We start from the raw sequence: 16765 nt of genomic DNA, 5'->3' as shown, positions 1-16765 counted from the left end.
ATTTTAGCTTAATTTCAGGTAATTTTCTAATAAACTTTGTGTTTGAAAAGAAATCAAGCCAATTTGCTCAGGTTTCAAGGGGTTAAACCTCTTACCAACACTGATATGTACTTTTTTCAGGCTAGTTTTATTTAATTACTAACTTATCAATGCATGTAAATGTNTAAAACTAGCCTGAAAAGGTTTGATAGTATTCTTTTTATTTATTTATTTATTTATTTGAACAGTTTTTCACTCTTGTTTTTATTTTAGCTTAATTTCAGGTAATTTTCTAATAAACTTTGTGTTTGAAAAGAAATCAAGCCAATTTGCTCAGGTTTCAAGGGGTTAAACCTCTTACCAACACTGATATGTACTTTTTTCAGGCTAGTTTTATTTAATTACTAACTTATCAATGCATGTAAATGTAAGCAGGACTGAGCTTAGCAAATATTCAGCCTGCCTATATGGCAGCAAGAGGCTGGGACCTATAAATGGAAAAAAAGGAAGAGCTGGGTAGTAAATTTTGTTTTTTTTTCTTTCTACTTATTAGAAGCAACAGAAGCTTTCTGGGAAGAAAAGGGGGTTTAGGAAGTGGTTTGTGCGTGTTCTTAGTGCATATGTAGTGTGGTTTTTTTTCTGTGCTTTTCAGAAAGGAAGAGAGGAAAGTGAGAGAGAAGGGTGTCAACTTTCAGAGCAGGGGAAGTCCACATGTCAGAGGACGTCAGTTTTAAACAGAATAAAAATGTGTCTTGGTTAGAGAGCTGGGAAAGAGGTAGACTGTGGAGCAGATAGTGTCTGACAAAGTGAGACATGAAAGAGCTCTTCATCCGCTGTTGTGACTCAGAATCTTGCTTGTGGGTTTTTTTCCACCATCAGTCGCTGATCACGAGCTGGATAAGTACAGACCTTTAGTTGGGGAAGTTCAGTGGACTGTACAGCATGATACTGAATTGTCATTACGTGTCATGACACTTGAGTTTATCTCATCACGGTTTCAGTGTAAACGTTTATCAACTAAACCGTTGTTTTAGTTCCTAATATTGTTCAAGCTGCAAAAACACAGCACCCTCCATTTCCCATACAGCAACATCACAGCGGCTTTTGTTACATGTTGTGTCGTGAAACCAGTTTCCAACTAATTAGTTGAGCCAATACTCAGATGATATAAATGGAGTAAGTTGATAACACAAAACATTGACTCAGTCTGTCTGATGTGGTTTACAGAAACATACATTTAAAAGACCAAATTACCAACACCGAACAAAAACATAAACACAACACTTGTGTTTGTGTTTGCTCCTATTTTCTATGCACATAAAAAGTTATTTCTCTCAAATTTATGTTAATGAGCATTTCTCATTTTCCAAAATAAGCCATCCACCTAACAGGTGTGGCATACATAGGATATTATATGTAGCATATATGTATCCAACAAAATAATGCTCCAAAGTTAATTTGCACTTTGGCAATGGAACAACAGCATGGTCATTTTACAGGGGTCCCTTGAGCTTTGACCTCCAGATATCTGAATGAAACTGGGTTCTGTGGGTACCAGTGAGTCTCACCTTCACAGAGAAGCCCACTTTATGCTGGTCTCATGCACTTTTTTGCTGTGATTTCATTTCTAGTCGAGAAAATCTTGTAAGAATTGCTTTACCTTGCCAATATGGATTTCATAACTGTTTTGAAATGCAAAACGATGTGATTAAAAATGTGGTTAATCGCAATTAACTCTTCAAAAAATTTTCAATGATTAATCGCAATTTCAAAAAATGAATCATTTGATAGCCCAAGTTAATTCATATTGTTTTGGCACCAGTATCAGAAATAACCCAAATAATACCCAACTCTATGTAAAAAGCACTTGAGACCAAGAGTGATCTTGAGAAAAGCAACACTGCTGCAGGAATGTCCACTAGAGCTGTTGCCCATCCACTGACTGTCCACTTCACTGCCATAAGCCGTCTCAAAAGCCTCACTGTGAATTTCGCAACACATCCAACTGACCTCACAACTGAGTTTATACGAAACTGTAATCGAGAACACAATTCAGTGAAGGAGTTAGGCTTCACATTTCAATCAATTTGGATCTGAAATCCACATATATTATATAGAATAAAACAATGAAAGCTACAGTTGGCACTATTCACTGTCAGCTTTTACAGACACACACAGTAGACTTTCTTTTTTGCATACCATTGCAGTGGAAAATACTGATTCGCAGGTATATATCAATCAAAACTGCAGGAAACCTCAAACAAAGCTCTGGTCAACAGTTTAACCATTGCTAAATATCAGTAGAGCCGATTGACTGTGGTTAACCAAAGCAGCAAAATTTCTGAATAATGCTTCCCAATCAGATAATAACTTTCACTGAAACTGACCTTGCTTTCACTTTAACTGACAAATAGATTATTATCTGAAGACATTAGCATGATAATACACCAGCATTCAACATCTGTTCAGGCAAAACTGCTTTGTTTCAGCAGCAGTCTGATCTCTCTACCTTCCATACATCTACAGATTTTGTCGTGGTTACACTTATTTCAGGTTTTCTACAGTACTGTGCAAACTTATAGGCCACCTAAAACTTTGTTATTGTAGCAAGGTTATAAAAATCATACATATTTATTTTTCACTAGTCTTTTTAGTAAAATACAACCAGAATAATGGCTACAGGAAGTATGTATACATTATTAAAAACACTAATATTTCACAACAAAACAACTTCATCAGGGTTAGTTTAGTTTAGTTTGAGCCTGCTTTCCACTTAGCATGCCTTGGACTCTCTTGGGCATGCAATATGAGATTTACATACTAATCTTCCAGACTTCAGTATTGAATATTTGAGCTACCTTTTGTTATGGTTGTACGATTCCATGTTTCATACTATATATTGATTTCAGTCTAGTGAACCCATTTTGTTCTGGCTTTCTGGTGTTTTAAAGCATTGTACATGCTCTCTGTATTCTTTGTAAAGGGACAAATAAATAGAGTCAAATTAAAACAAAATACATAAATTCATCCTCTTTCCAAGTTTGCAAAACAACGAATCTGTGGTAGACCAAGACTTTTGCACAGTACTCTAGATCAGACAGAGTTGGACATTTTACAGATCTGTGTGGATGTGGTAAACAGTTTGGAGAAACCTGAAGCCCAAAAAGGAAGAGATAAAAGACTGCCATGACTGAAACCAAGCAGGCAAACAAAGGAAAGAAGACTTAACCAAGCTGACGGTTGGCACAAAGGTAGGACTTCAAAGTTAGGGGTCTTACAGGCTTGTATCAGGCAGGCAGACTTGGCACGTGAGGAAATGTGCTGGTATACACATATCTGCAGAGCTGATGAGGAAGTGGGAGCAGGTGTGCTGGTGGGAGGGGATGTCAGGTGACTAACTGGCAAGAAAGTCTGTGGGCATCTAGTGGATGGTTCAAGGATGGCAGGTGTGGGGAGTGAGAGGAGGGTACATGGAAGAAGTGAGCAGGAGCTGAAGAGCCACAAGCAAGCAACTAGAACATCCTCAGGACAAGACAACACAAAGATCTTTTGCACGTGGACAGCCAAGGGAGCAGAGCAAATGCAAGGAGCCTAAAGTCTTCACTTTGTGGGACATAATAAGCTCCCTCCATTGTGGCCTATTCTCAGCTGATTCTTGACATCATGTTGAGCCTCCCTGCAAGTTGAGTTTATCTTGTCTGAAAGAGTCAAAATGCAACTTTTGGCATGTGATCTGTTTCCATTTATAGCACATGGTCCAGCCTTAGCTTTCTTTCTTTCTTTCTTTTATTCACAGTTTTTGGGCTGTGATGCCATATTGCATCATTAAAGAATGTCTTGGTCATTTCCATCATAGGCTTTGCAGTGACGCCCCCAGGGGCAACTGAGTTTCTTTTTTTTTCTTAAAAACTAAGAAACCAAAGTATGTTAGTATGCGATTCCACAACTCTCCAAGTTGACGTAGTTTTCTACTAGCCTAAATACTACACCAGCACAAACGCATTTCTGAAATTCAGCTATGGTGTTTGGTTTTGTTGTGCCATTCCTGTGTTATCAGTGGCATCATCTGGCCTCCCCGAAAAAAAATTTCTAGGGGCACCACTGCAGCTTTGGTATCCTGAACCGTATAACAGGGGAGGATCTGTGCAGTTTTGCTTCCCTTTTCTGGCTTTCTCACCTAGTAAATGTTTTTAACCTTTAGAAATAGTACCCCAAAGAAGAAAGTGACTTCCTAATTGCCACAATTGTTTCTCTCCCATGATACATACAACTAGGAAGGTATATGCTTCATCTTTTTGACTCCCTCATTGTGACGATAATTTAATGATTATGATTGGAAAGGACATTATCTGCAATCTGATAAGTGCTGTTTTAGGAAGAGGAAGTACTGTCAGCAGGAAGTGCACCTGTCAGAATAATAATGGAACATTTGAGTTCTCGGAAAAAAAACACTCTGACCTTAATCAACCGCAAAACAGGTGACCGTGTTGTCTGCAAGAACTTGTGTTTCCCCTGTGCAAGGAAATGGAAAAAGAAAAAAAAAGATAATATAGATATATATGTGTGTGTGTGTGTGTTTGTGTGTGTGTGTTGTGTGCACTCTGCAAAAAAGAAAAATCTTAAATAGAAAGATATTCTAGTTTATAATTTATTAATGGATAAATTGTTTATTGGGTCCTTAACCCTCTGAAAATGGCAGCGGGAAGTTGTTGTCATGAAATTATTCTAAAATAAGCCTTTCACTCTTGACATAAAGCTAAGACTTCAGTCTTTGACGGCGTCATGTTGTCCGCCTGAGATGACGTCATTACGATATGCTACAATCAGTCCAAAAGACCGTGAAACACGCAGTCACGCCACATAATTGTCCTGTCAAGGCCACTGAAGATCGTTGTTTGCATGATGCTGTTTAAAATGGATCTAAAATATAAACTTTAATCTTCAGAGCTTTCACTTTTTGGAAAAGACAGCTAAGACCTCTGTCCTGCATTATCATGTTGCAATGATGCGTTATGCTACAAGCGGCCCAAAGACATTGAAAACATGCAATTGCACCAGCTGAGCAAACTGTTCTCATTCTGAGAATATATCAGTCATATCCTGCTGCTTTATCAGTGCTAGTGTAAGATACCGACACAGATTGCCACCTTTTGGAATGTTACGCCACCGGGTATAGTCAGTTTGCAATGCTGACAGACGAAACCTTTCCTAATGTTATGCTACACCACCTGTCAGGTGGACAGCACCTGTTACAGGCGTATTAGACCAGTGGCCTTAATTGGTAATGTGGCTGGATGAAGCCTGTTGCAGCCATATGATACGCCACTGGATGGTAGCAGAGAAGGTCATGATTTTTCTTTATTATTTATTTATAATACAGTTTTAACATTAGTTATTATGGATTATTGACTTACATAACCTTTTCAGTTTTGTACAGATTTTAGGGACATGAAATACCACTGTGTAAATATTTCAGCTTTACACTCTGCTCATAAAGATGAGCAGATCGCAAAAACTTAAAACTTAAAATGAAATAAATAATGTTTCTGCATTTAGAAATCATTTCTATCAATGTTTTGTGTATTTATTTTTCTAAAATGTGAGGATTCTATGACATAATATCAATACTTTTGGCAATGTTTATGGTTTATTGACTTACATAACCTTTCAGCTTAGGTTGTACAGATTTTAGGGATACGAAGCATTTGAAAATACTCCAAGAAATTACATTAAAATAAGCAAAATAACCAGTATATGCATCGATGGACCATTTCTCTGACAGAGGTCAAGGGGAATCTTGAAAAGATGTACTGTTGTTGTTGATGTGCAGAGTGAAAGTTAGTTTTTGCAACTGGGGCTGTGGGTGTGTGTGGGTCGGTGTGCAGTGGGCTATAATAACAACATACCACAAATCAACCCTGTGAAGCACAATTATTTTTTGTCATCCTGTTTTTGACAGGTTAAATGTCAGTGTGGTTTAGATGCAGAAGCAACAGCCTGTTAGGTGTCAATTCAAGGGCAAAAAATTAAGCAAATTAACATTGTGCTAGTGTGTGTGTTTGTGTGTTTAGTGCAAATACATATAACAGCCTGGAAGAAAATACAGGCTGCAGAGGAGTTAAGGTCGAGAATAAAAATGTAGCATCAGCACCAGAGTGGCCAGAATTCACCTGCATGAGGGCTGTATTGTGGATTTTTGTTTTTTTCCTATTTAAATCATCAGCTTTGTGTTAAAGAAACAAGTGTGTGCAACACATACTGCCATTAAAATATGTCCTCAGTGGGAAGAAAACAGAGGAAACGGCTCAGTATATTAACAACTACAGATCTAAGAGGTGAAGACGACCTCAATTTTCACACTTGTTGGGAGTGTAGGTGGATTCAACTGAAAAAAAAAAAAAAAAGATCTTGCTTAGAGATTAACCTTCTTAGTAGTGACCTTCTAAGAGTAAAAACATAATCATCTCTCAGTGGCGGTTTGCCATTTCCTATAAGAGAAAAAAACAACAACCAATGACATGTATTTGTCTGATTTTCTCACGCAGGGTATTAAATGAAGTGAAATCAGCACTTTGCAGCACATCCTGAGACGCTTCACCAACAGGTAAGTCACTCGGTCTGGTTGTATGTAGCATGGTGGTTAGAGAGGATTTGATACCTGAGCAGGCAGGCAGGTAAATGTGGGGTATTTTATTCTTTCATGAGACATTGATATGATGACTCTATGTCTTTAAAGAACGTTATCAAAAATGTTTTCTGGAGGTTTTTCAGTTTCACCTCAAGATTTGAAAATCTGTACAACCACATCTATTCATCATCTATCTATGTCTACTGCAATCGACACTATTGCTGTTCTTCTTTTATCCTTTTAGGTATTAAATTGGTTTAATTTAAGAGAAGGGAAGGAGTTTGTAAGAAGGAGAACATTCAATCAAGATGTATTTGCATCATGGTCATGATTTGCTTGTCAGCATCCGTATCAGGTCAAAAAGTTGATGAATCAGTAAGTATCATGCATAAATAGCACATGAAATGGCAAAAGAATTACCCCAAAAGGACAGTTTTCATTCCTTCTGAAGCCATTCATGTGCAGACATTTGACGTATTGTTTTGCTGTTTATTTAAATATTCTCTTGTATGTTGGTATTCATGTGTATTTATGTGGAACAGTTGACATCCTGGGACATAAGATCAAGTTCAGCATTTTTTTGATGAAGTCAAATCAAATCAAATCAAATCAAATCAAATCAAATCAAATCAAATCAAATCAAATCAAACATCCAACTTCGGTGTCAAAGTAATGGTATCAGTCCTCCAGAAAACTCACGCTACAGTATCATTACCAAACAGGCAAATAGGACAATTGCTAATCCCCCTGAGTAATTTTATTACTTGCAGATTTTTTTAGGTTATGTGCATTATTTAAGTACAATAACAACCAAGCTGGGTCCTGTGGTCCAGTCTCCACAAAAATGTTCACATTATACATTAGTGCAAACCCAAATATGCTATATTTGCATGTGTTATATGTATTATATCAACGTTTCTAAAGAGACTTACATATATAAGCTGATTTTTGTCATTGGGATAGAGAGGGGATGGTGGATGGCGTGTCATCGAGGCGAGACCATGTTGCAGACCACTTTTTTACGGACACCTCACTGCGCTTCCAGCGGTGTTTGAGCCACAGAACATTTTACTTTTTAATATCCATCTCTGCTTTTCCAGCAGCTTTTGTGAGCATTTTAAGACAAAATAGGACATTTTCCTCACCATAAACAAGTGATTCTTGTGCAGTGGTTCTCAGACTTTTTGTCTGCCATGTTTCCCTTCAGAAGCCAAAAAAAGTGTATGCTTCCTGTCCCTTTTTTTTTTTCTTTTTTGATCAATCATATTGGGGAAGCAACTAATAAAAAAAGGATTAATGTTGAATTTAAGTGAAATAAAGGTCAGCATGATAGCATTATTATTATTTTCTGTGGTCATTCAACTTCACATTTTTCATCTGGTCATCCAGGCCTCACTTGCAGTGGCTCTGATCCCCCCCAGAGAGGTCAGTCCCACAGTGAGGGAACCACCGACTTACAGTAGTGGGAACTTAGATGCCACAGGTGGTTAATTCTTGAGGGCCAACAGTTATCAGTAGTAATCACTGTGAGATGTGGTTTAAAGCTCCAAAAGAACTGGCCCTTGATTATTTTGTTACATAGCTCCCAAAAATAAACGTCACCTCCTGAAAATCTTGTTTTTCTCGCAGTGGTTTAACATCTCACCTTGCAACAGTTGGTGATGCTTTGTGGTCAGAGATGAAATGGGTTAAAAACATCAAACAAGAGAGGGCAGCAGAAATCTGAAACGTTTCTATATCTGCAGGGTTATATATATATGTTAGAGGGTCATCACCTTTTTTATAATGCTTTCAGACACATATCACAATTATTTAAGCCTTTGAATTCTGAGCAAATTGTTGTGATTTCTGCCAAAGCCATGGGGAATGGGTTACTTGGTATGAAATGTTCCACAAATTGAATTTTTTTTTAGCAGATTTAGAAAATTAGTTTTTTTTTTAAAGTAGGGTAAAATGTCAAGGGAAAAAATAAAAAAAAGATAGAGCTAAAAACTATATGTATAATAATTATACAAAATATGTTAACAGCATTATTATAATTTTAATCACTTATTTCACTTTTTATTGTATTTAACTTGTTTGTTTTTTGTACTAATTTTCAGGTCTTTTTGGGATCTTTCCTTGCTTATCTTGCTCATTGCCTTCCTCACATAAACAAATACCAAAAAATAAGGAAGCAAACTAACAGAGTGTGTGCCATCTCTCTGCACAGGATGAGAAGAAAATTGAAGCACTGATGTAAAAACAATTCATCAAACCCTGACATCTCCGAGTTACCCAGCTTTAGAGACCAACCATCCTGGTGGTATGAGATCTCCCTAAAAATTACACTGATGCTGCCATAAATGGAGAGAAACAAGAAAACCTCTTTGCTGTTTCTTCTTCTATCTCTTGTTGTCGTCAGTGCTGAGAATTGTCCAAACTTCTCAGACAACAGTAAGTGATTTTCTGATAACTTGTTAAATTGTCTGGCACAAATTATCTCAAGATATTTTGTTACACGGGACTAATTGCAACACAAATTACCAAAAAAGCCCCTGAAAATGTCCAATTTTGTCTTTTTCTTTTCTTCTAATCTCCAGAAGCTCTCAGAAATCTCACCTGCGAAAGCGACTTCGATGACACCATCACTTGTGTGTGGAACAGCACAAGTGATGGTGTCCATGTATCCAAGCATCCAGACAGTGTGTGCACAATACACGCAAAATTTGAGCAGTAAGGACATCAGTCACAAAAAGAAAAACTAGACAAAAATATGATGCAAATATACAGTTACTGAAATAATCCTGCAAAATAAACTGAAACATGACATTTTGTTCTCAAGTAGTTATGGCGGTTATCACGGCTCATGTGACCTGAAACCTGTTGAAGTCTCCAAACCAACGCTACAGAAGTGCTCCGTGATCTTCAAAAGAAAGGGCAATGTGAGTCTGAGCAGCTTTGTATTGAGCTAACAACACTATTACCCTTTTTTCACACACATGTTCTGGCTTAGCTTGGCTTGGCTTGGCTTGGCTTGGCTTGGTCTGGTTTGGCATGCTAGGCCTCATAACGTTTATTTTTTAAAGATTCATGATTGATAATTATGCTGCATAATACTACTCAAATAATACTCAAACAACATATAATTTCAAAGCTGCACTCCTTGTGGTTTGACTGATAATAATAATAATAATCATAATAATAATAATAAAAAAACACTCTAACCCAATCTAAGCAAACATAAGTGCTTTGACAAACAAAGCAAAGCAGAAGCACAAGCGGTTTCTTGCAGAGGCAGAATTAGAGCCAAACAATACCAAATACAACACCCAACTAAGGCCAGACAATCATTTAAAGTGGAATTTAACAAAAGGTGACAACACATGCAAATACAAGTAGATGCAATTCAAAGAATATAACAATAAATTCCGAAAAATAATAGTACTACATTGACATCAAATAAAAGCAAGTCTATTGAAATAGGTTTTAAGAAGTGGTTTAAAAGAAGTCACTGATTCTGTGAGCCGTATCTCCTCAGGCAGGTTGTTGTAAAGCCGAGGGGTCCTGATGGCAAAGACATGGTAACCTTTAGAAAAATCATAAAATCAATTCTAAAACAAACTTGGGGTGATGTGATGATTTATTTCAAGATACACCCGCCACAGCAGGTTCAATAAATGCTACTGTCAGATTAAAAACAAATAAACAGTTATAACTCACCTATGAAGTGTAATTGTTGTCACTTGCAGACTCAGAAGATCTCAATTCAGTGAAATATTTAGTCCAATCACATTATTGCATCCGTAGATATCCATGTACTGCTTTTGCATTGTTCATCTTCATTATCTTTCATATTCCTCCTATTATCCTCTTGCATGCAAATATGCTGACTCCATGCAACCAAAATGCAGGTGAACTCCTGAAGGCCTTTGTTAAAGGAAATGCCTTCCCTAGTTCCTGTGGCCTTACAGCCAACAAACAAACAAGCATTCAAAGACCCTACATTAATTAAGATCTTCATTTTGTGTTTTCCATGGTTTTCTTAAGGCGATACTGTTTTTCTTAAAATTTTCTTAGTTTATGTCCGAAGATAATGTGTCCATTTCACTGAGCTGTAACACCATGAAGCAAAAATTGACCATTTTCTTCATGCCAGCTTGTCACAGTGAGTACAATAAAAAATTTATCACCTCTTTGAGACTTACCCTGAGTTTTTCTTGATATCTGAAACAAACTTTGTCTGTGTGATACTGCAGTAAAGCTGAATCCTCCGCCACAACCAGATGTCAACTTTACCACAGTTACCTGGAACACCCAAAAGGCAATGTTAACTAAAATAGAATCGTACTTCTCCCAACTGCAGTGGAAACAAAAGGACCAGTCATGGAGTGTGTGTATATATTTTATGTCTGTGTTAGTATGTGAATTCATAATTGTGTGTTTGTATTTTATCATAGATGAGTAGAAGTGTTGCAGAAATCTTGCGTGAGTGTTAAGTGATCAAATGTTCAATGCCTTGTGGTTGAAGGAAATCGAAGCAGCGGTACATCAACAAAGATGACAGCATATTGAACATCCATGTTTCTTCCTTGTCAGTATAAGTATCTTCAGGAAGAAGTCAAGCCATGTAGCTGGAACTGCATGGCAGAGCTGAACCCCGATAAGCTGATAAAAGGCGAGAGGTACGAGGCACGCGTTCGAGTGAAAGCTGACACATCCTGGACCAAGTCAGTCTGGAGTGATTGGAGCCCCACAACAACATGGGTGTCACTTGAAGGAGAACCAAAACCACAATCAGCAGGTAAATGTCACCAAATATGAACAAAGCTAATTGCTTTAGGTTGACGAATGCAGTCAATAGGTGGGTTTCCATTAACCCTCAAATTGCACAAATTGAATTGCGGATATGAAATAAGTTTAATGGAAACACGTCAATTAATCACAAAACGTTTATCTTTATTTATGTTTTTACGCATGCATGAGATGGTAGTTCAGGTAATTTGAAAAAGCAAAAGCAAAATTTTGCAAAAATGCAACAGAAACACTTTTTTGCATTCATAGGTCACATGATGTACGACAAAGAGTCAGAGAGTCGCTACAAGAGGTGTTATTGCACCTCTATATGTCCTTAACATACAATATGCAAGTAACGTAATGTAATGAAAAACAGAGACAAATAACCAAGATTGTTCTTTACTATAGGATAAATACAGTATGTTTACTTCTTGGCTAACATGAAATACTCTGTCCTGTGTTTGTCAGATTTTACTGGTGTTTGGATCGCTGTTGCAGCAGCATTTGCAGTTATTGTGGTTGTTATTCAACTTAAATCCAACAAAACCACCTGGTAAGCAGACACAAAGAAAAAATACTTTCCTAACACATTTATGCCACTTGTGATGCAATAATTTTAAAATTTTGACATTCTTTGCTCGAGAATGGTATATTTTTTCCAGCATCTCTGCTGTAATATTACATCTTTCTGTCTTTTAGGGTTTACATAGTAAAGAAAATCACAGGTCCGCCCCTACCAAGCCCAGTAAACTTCTTCCCAGAGGATGCAAATTTCCCAGTGAGTGAAATCTTTTATTATCTTCTGTTTATTTAGACTTAACTTAATAGAAACACAGACCTGATTCACAGTGGAAACATTTTTCAATTGTTCGACATTTTCCCCATAAAAAAGTTCATACTGAACTCTAAAAATTGTGTGAGCAAACAAAATGTGGTTACAGCATTGTTTTTTTCTCCTAAAATGTCTAGAAACAGATTTTAGCACACTGGTTAAAGTGGGTGCCATATTGTTTCTTATATTATAAAAACAAATATGAAAATAATGAGCTTCAACGGTAAAAATAGACAGTGTTAAAAAATAAACCAAGATTCTCTTAATGCGTTGCCTTTTTCTTGACCAAAATTATTTCAGAAACAAATTATCATGTACTGTTTAGTTTTAATTCAAGATTTTTTGTTAACCAAACGAATGCCATGTTGTTTTCTGTGTCAAAATGGACAAGCTTGCATTACGTCACCCACCAGCGGTATGTAGCACCAGTATCAAAAGTATTTGTATCTTTTTACTTCATCGACAGAACAGTTCTATGAAAAGACTTCCTTTCCAGCAGTGAAATCCTGTTTTTTGTGGAACTGCTGAGTACAGAGATGATCTTTCTGAGGGCTGGTGACTATCATAGTTTTCAGGTACACATATTTATTTGATCCATATTAAAGAAAAAAAGATTAGGGTAGCTTTAGAGATAACTACACACAAAAACTAACAAAAACATGGTAAAAACCCACAGGATATGCAGCTTACGTGGGCTGTGAAATGAGACAGAAAATAAATGACTCAACCAAAAGACACATAACCTTTATGATCCAAAAGGTTAGTACAGCGTAACTGTAGCAGCATATAACAGAGGGAAATTGTTTAGATGTCTTTCAGAAACATGGAAAAAGGCAACATGCAACTTAATGAGAGATAGTTCAGAATATTAAATAGTTAAACGAAAAAAATAACAGAAAATTAGGCAAAAAAAAAAAAAAAGACCCCAAAAGTGATGGAAAAAAACATTTTTTTTCTATAATATGATAATTTTCTAATACCCCCCCCCGTAAAAACAAGATTTCAGGCCATTTTCTTATCACTTTTACTAATTTCTCACAATTAGTGAGACATTTCTTTCCAAGTTTGCTATTGCCTTTTTTTCTTTTACATAAATCTAACCAATTTGCTCAGGTTTCAAAGGGTTAAATAGCTTGTAAAAGGCATCTCAACACAAAACAAATACACTGATGTAAATCTAGGTTTTAAAGGGATAAATACAAAAGACTATTTATAGACTGACAGTTTTATGCAGCTTTAATGCAAATCTAATTACTTTTGCAGTTTTAACATTTCCAATTCCTTCTTTTGTTCCACCATCTTTAACCGCTTCCCCTCCAGAAGCGGCTGAGCCCTCACTTCACCAGTGAATCCTTTTATTCTGTCTTCAAACCGGTGGAAATCGTCTCAGTAGAGGTAACCTCCACCGTGGATGCTGTCGAACCTTGCGGGCCAGAGGTGGCGCTGCTAGAGAAGATGAGAAGTGAGCTCAACCACAGGTCAACCAGTTCCAACTACTCCAACCCCAGTTACTCCCGGCTGTGTCCTCCTCCTCCTCCTCTTCCTCCTGTCTCCTCGCTCACTGCTGGGGATCTGTTGCCTTGCGCCGCTGATACACCTTATGGGCCTGTTGTTAGTCAAAGTGAAGGGAAAAACGCAGAACAGGATAGGCATGAAGTGAAAGGGAAAGAAGTGGAAATCCACCAGCTGCTCTCCAAAGGCAGCAACAACAGTAAACCTGTGCTGGTCATTTCAGACTATGAGAAGGTTGAGAAGGTCCAGGTTGAGCGCTCAAGGCTCCGGAGTCTCGATTCAGGCGTGTGCAGTGGCGAAGAGGTCAGTCAAGAGAGCTTGGAGGCAGATAGCATCAACATGACCGATTGCCATGATGAGGGGCCTAAAGGCGAGGGCGAGACGTTGGCTGGGAATGGGAAAGACATAGACTTTCAGAAGTTGTTTAGAGGTGGTGGAGATGTTTTTGGGAAAGGTATCATTCACGTTTGTTCCGGTTATGAGCAAGTCCAACAGCTGCCAGCTGACAGCCCTGAGCTCGCTAGCTTGGATTCGGGCATTAGCAGTGGGGGCGAGGAGCAGGTGAGTCAGGAGGAGAGTGTGGAGGACGTTGATAAATCCACTGAATCCACCAGCCTCCTGCCTCCTCCATTCAGCACCTCACCATGCTCCTTGCCCTGTTTCACCCAACTTCCTTTGAACTTCTGTGGGCCAGGTTTGAGTCCAGCTCTGCAGTCTCTCCCAAGTCATTTACTGCAGAAGACTGCTCCAATGCCAACTAACAGGTCAATGGAGCCCTCTGGTGATGGATACATGCCAGTAAGACAGGAGCAGAGCTAGACACAGACTGTGCATTCCAGTACCTATACTGCAATGCTATATAGTATGCCAGTAAAAAGATTTAGTAGCGTCCCAATACATAGTGTGTCAGATGCAGAATGGCAAAAATACCAGGGTGTTCTACACCATTGCAGGATGCAAGCCGCACGCTTCTCTGACTTTATCCACAATCTTCTGCACAGCAGCAAATTCGGCACATTGACTTACACGCAAACCAATAACAGCTGATTGAGAGCTGATTAACAACTGGCAGAAACCACAGTGATGAATAACAGTGCATTTAAGTGACTGATGAGGAGGAGTCAAATAGTTATATAATTGTATCATATATTAATTGTTCATGTGAACGGAATAATCAAAAAATGTGGCAACTGAGAGGAGGCAGGGGCAGGCAGCTCTGATGGGAGGATGAGGATTTGGGACCGGCTGGGGCAGTGAAGCAGGGTGAGAAGGTCCAGATGGAGATGTGGAGATGGTGTGGAGGCAGCAGCTGGAGATCTGTAGGTAAAAGCATCAAAATATAAGACTGCAGAGCAAACGAAACGGAGTATGTTGAAACACTCTGGCGATGAGTGAGTGAAGTCAATGGGTTCTTATTCTGCTTGCTGATGAGATGATTGAGGAAAGGAGTGTAGGTAGAATCAGGAGCCAGGTGAGGGAAAGCCACGCCCAAAGCACACAGACACACATCGAAGGTGGGAACATGAGGGAGACAGCGGAAAAAATATAAGGAAAACCTGGAGTCACGACATAAATATTTCATCAAATTGTTATTATAAACAATGATGGATTTGCTTACATTCAGCTTTAAAGTCTGACAGCTATGCTGACTTTATTTCCTACCGCCAGCATTTGAAAATATTTTTGAAACCTTCATTGTATACACTGGCAGTGTTCTTATTATTTTTTGGTTTTATAGGTATATTGCTACTTTATTGACTGTATCACCTCTCTGATCCACCTGGAGTCAACAGAAATGTTTATTGGGTCTCTGCTGTGTTCTTTGCAGGTTCAAAAGAACATAATTGACTCGGTCATTAACACATTGTTCTAGTGTATTACTAGTGGTCAGAAACTCCTTTTTATATATTTATATATTTTCATATATTTATATGGCAGCTTAAAAATCCTGAATATTGGTTAGTGACCTCTGTAAAATATGTTAGGACTTATCTAACATTTTATGTTTAAAAAAAAATCTTGTTGTTTTTATATTGTCTTGTTTTTTTTTTATTATTGTTCATGAAAATATGTGGCATGCTCTATCAAAATAGTCATCCATTTCTTGATAAACTTGGATTTATGTCAACATCTTGAGTTTTTGTCATTTTAAAAGTTTTTTTTTTATTAAATCATGGCTCAGTGACAATCATTATGAAATGTGACATATTTTGCTCAATATTTGGGATACAAAAAAATAAATTATATTAGAAAGCTTGGAATTTTCTCTTTCCAACATACAACTCGAAATGTGTTTTCAGGGTTGATTCGACTGAAAATGACAGAACATGTCACATATATTATCAAAGGGACAAAGGTTTTGTGAATGAACAGCTGAAAAAGTGAACCCATACTGACGTTCATTGATCATGCCAGTTGTTTTTTTTTTTGTTTGTTTCTGTGCGCTGTTTGTATTTCTAAAATAATAAATGACAAATGAAATGACAGGGCATTTTGTAAACTCTTTTTAAACATATGCATGGATTTCTTTCTCTGTCAGTATTGATATGATCCAAACTCACTTCATCAAAAATATTCATAGACCAAAGAAAGAGCCAACTTTGTTTAATGTGAGATATCCTAATAATGATATTAGCAGTGGCAGAATTGAACATTTTACATAAAAATTAACAGTCGGTCTGCTCACAACTTTGAAAAGACGAAATCAGTATTCAGGTAAAAATATGGATTTTTTTTTCGTGCATGAGGTGAACTTGCAGTCTCCTTTAAAGGAACAGTGCGTACAATTTAGGGAGGAGGAGCTTAAATATCCATAGAGGTCTTTTCCTCTGCCAAACAAACTGACCAAGTGATTTCTGTTGGTAAAAACACTGAAGAAAGCAGTTTTATGTTTAAAAAAATGTGTTTTGAATCTCCATGGATGAGGACCTGCTCCCTATGTAAAGTTCTTATTTTCAGGTGATTATACACTTAAGAAAACATATTATATTCAATTTCTGCCAGTACATCCCCCTAAATCTGACACACTAAACCTTTAA

General features: G+C 37.5%; 1 protein-coding gene across 6 annotated transcripts in view; it reads left to right on the top strand.

Annotated features, from left to right (window-relative positions):
* LOC121941886 overlaps positions 1-16211 on the top strand; it is a 23829-nt gene extending 7618 nt beyond the window's left edge. For 3 of the 6 annotated variants that reach the window (XM_042484833.1, XM_042484834.1, XM_042484835.1), the window contains exons 2-11: positions 6525-6583; positions 8820-9043; positions 9190-9322; positions 9432-9531; positions 10667-10754; positions 10846-10979; positions 11186-11390; positions 11852-11936; positions 12083-12161; positions 13536-16211. In XM_042484833.1, coding sequence (XP_042340767.1) covers positions 8953-9043; positions 9190-9322; positions 9432-9531; positions 10667-10754; positions 10846-10979; positions 11186-11390; positions 11852-11936; positions 12083-12161; positions 13536-14546 — 1926 coding nt within the window. In that variant the 5' untranslated portion in view covers positions 6525-6583; positions 8820-8952 and the 3' untranslated portion in view covers positions 14547-16211. Of the gene's footprint in view, positions 1-6524; positions 6584-6851; positions 6983-8819; positions 9044-9189; positions 9323-9431; positions 9532-10666; positions 10755-10845; positions 10980-11185; positions 11391-11851; positions 11937-12082; positions 12162-13535 lie in introns of all 6 variants that reach the window. The other 3 variants (XM_042484836.1, XM_042484837.1, XM_042484838.1) reach the window with 2 other exon arrangements.
* Positions 16212-16765: the final 554 nt, after the last annotated feature.

The sequence above is a fragment of the Plectropomus leopardus genome, chromosome 4, assembly GCF_008729295.1.
Source record: "Plectropomus leopardus isolate mb chromosome 4, YSFRI_Pleo_2.0, whole genome shotgun sequence".
Classification (NCBI taxonomy): Eukaryota; Metazoa; Chordata; class Actinopteri; order Perciformes; family Serranidae; genus Plectropomus; species Plectropomus leopardus.
This window is presented reverse-complemented; position numbering and strand designations above follow the sequence as displayed.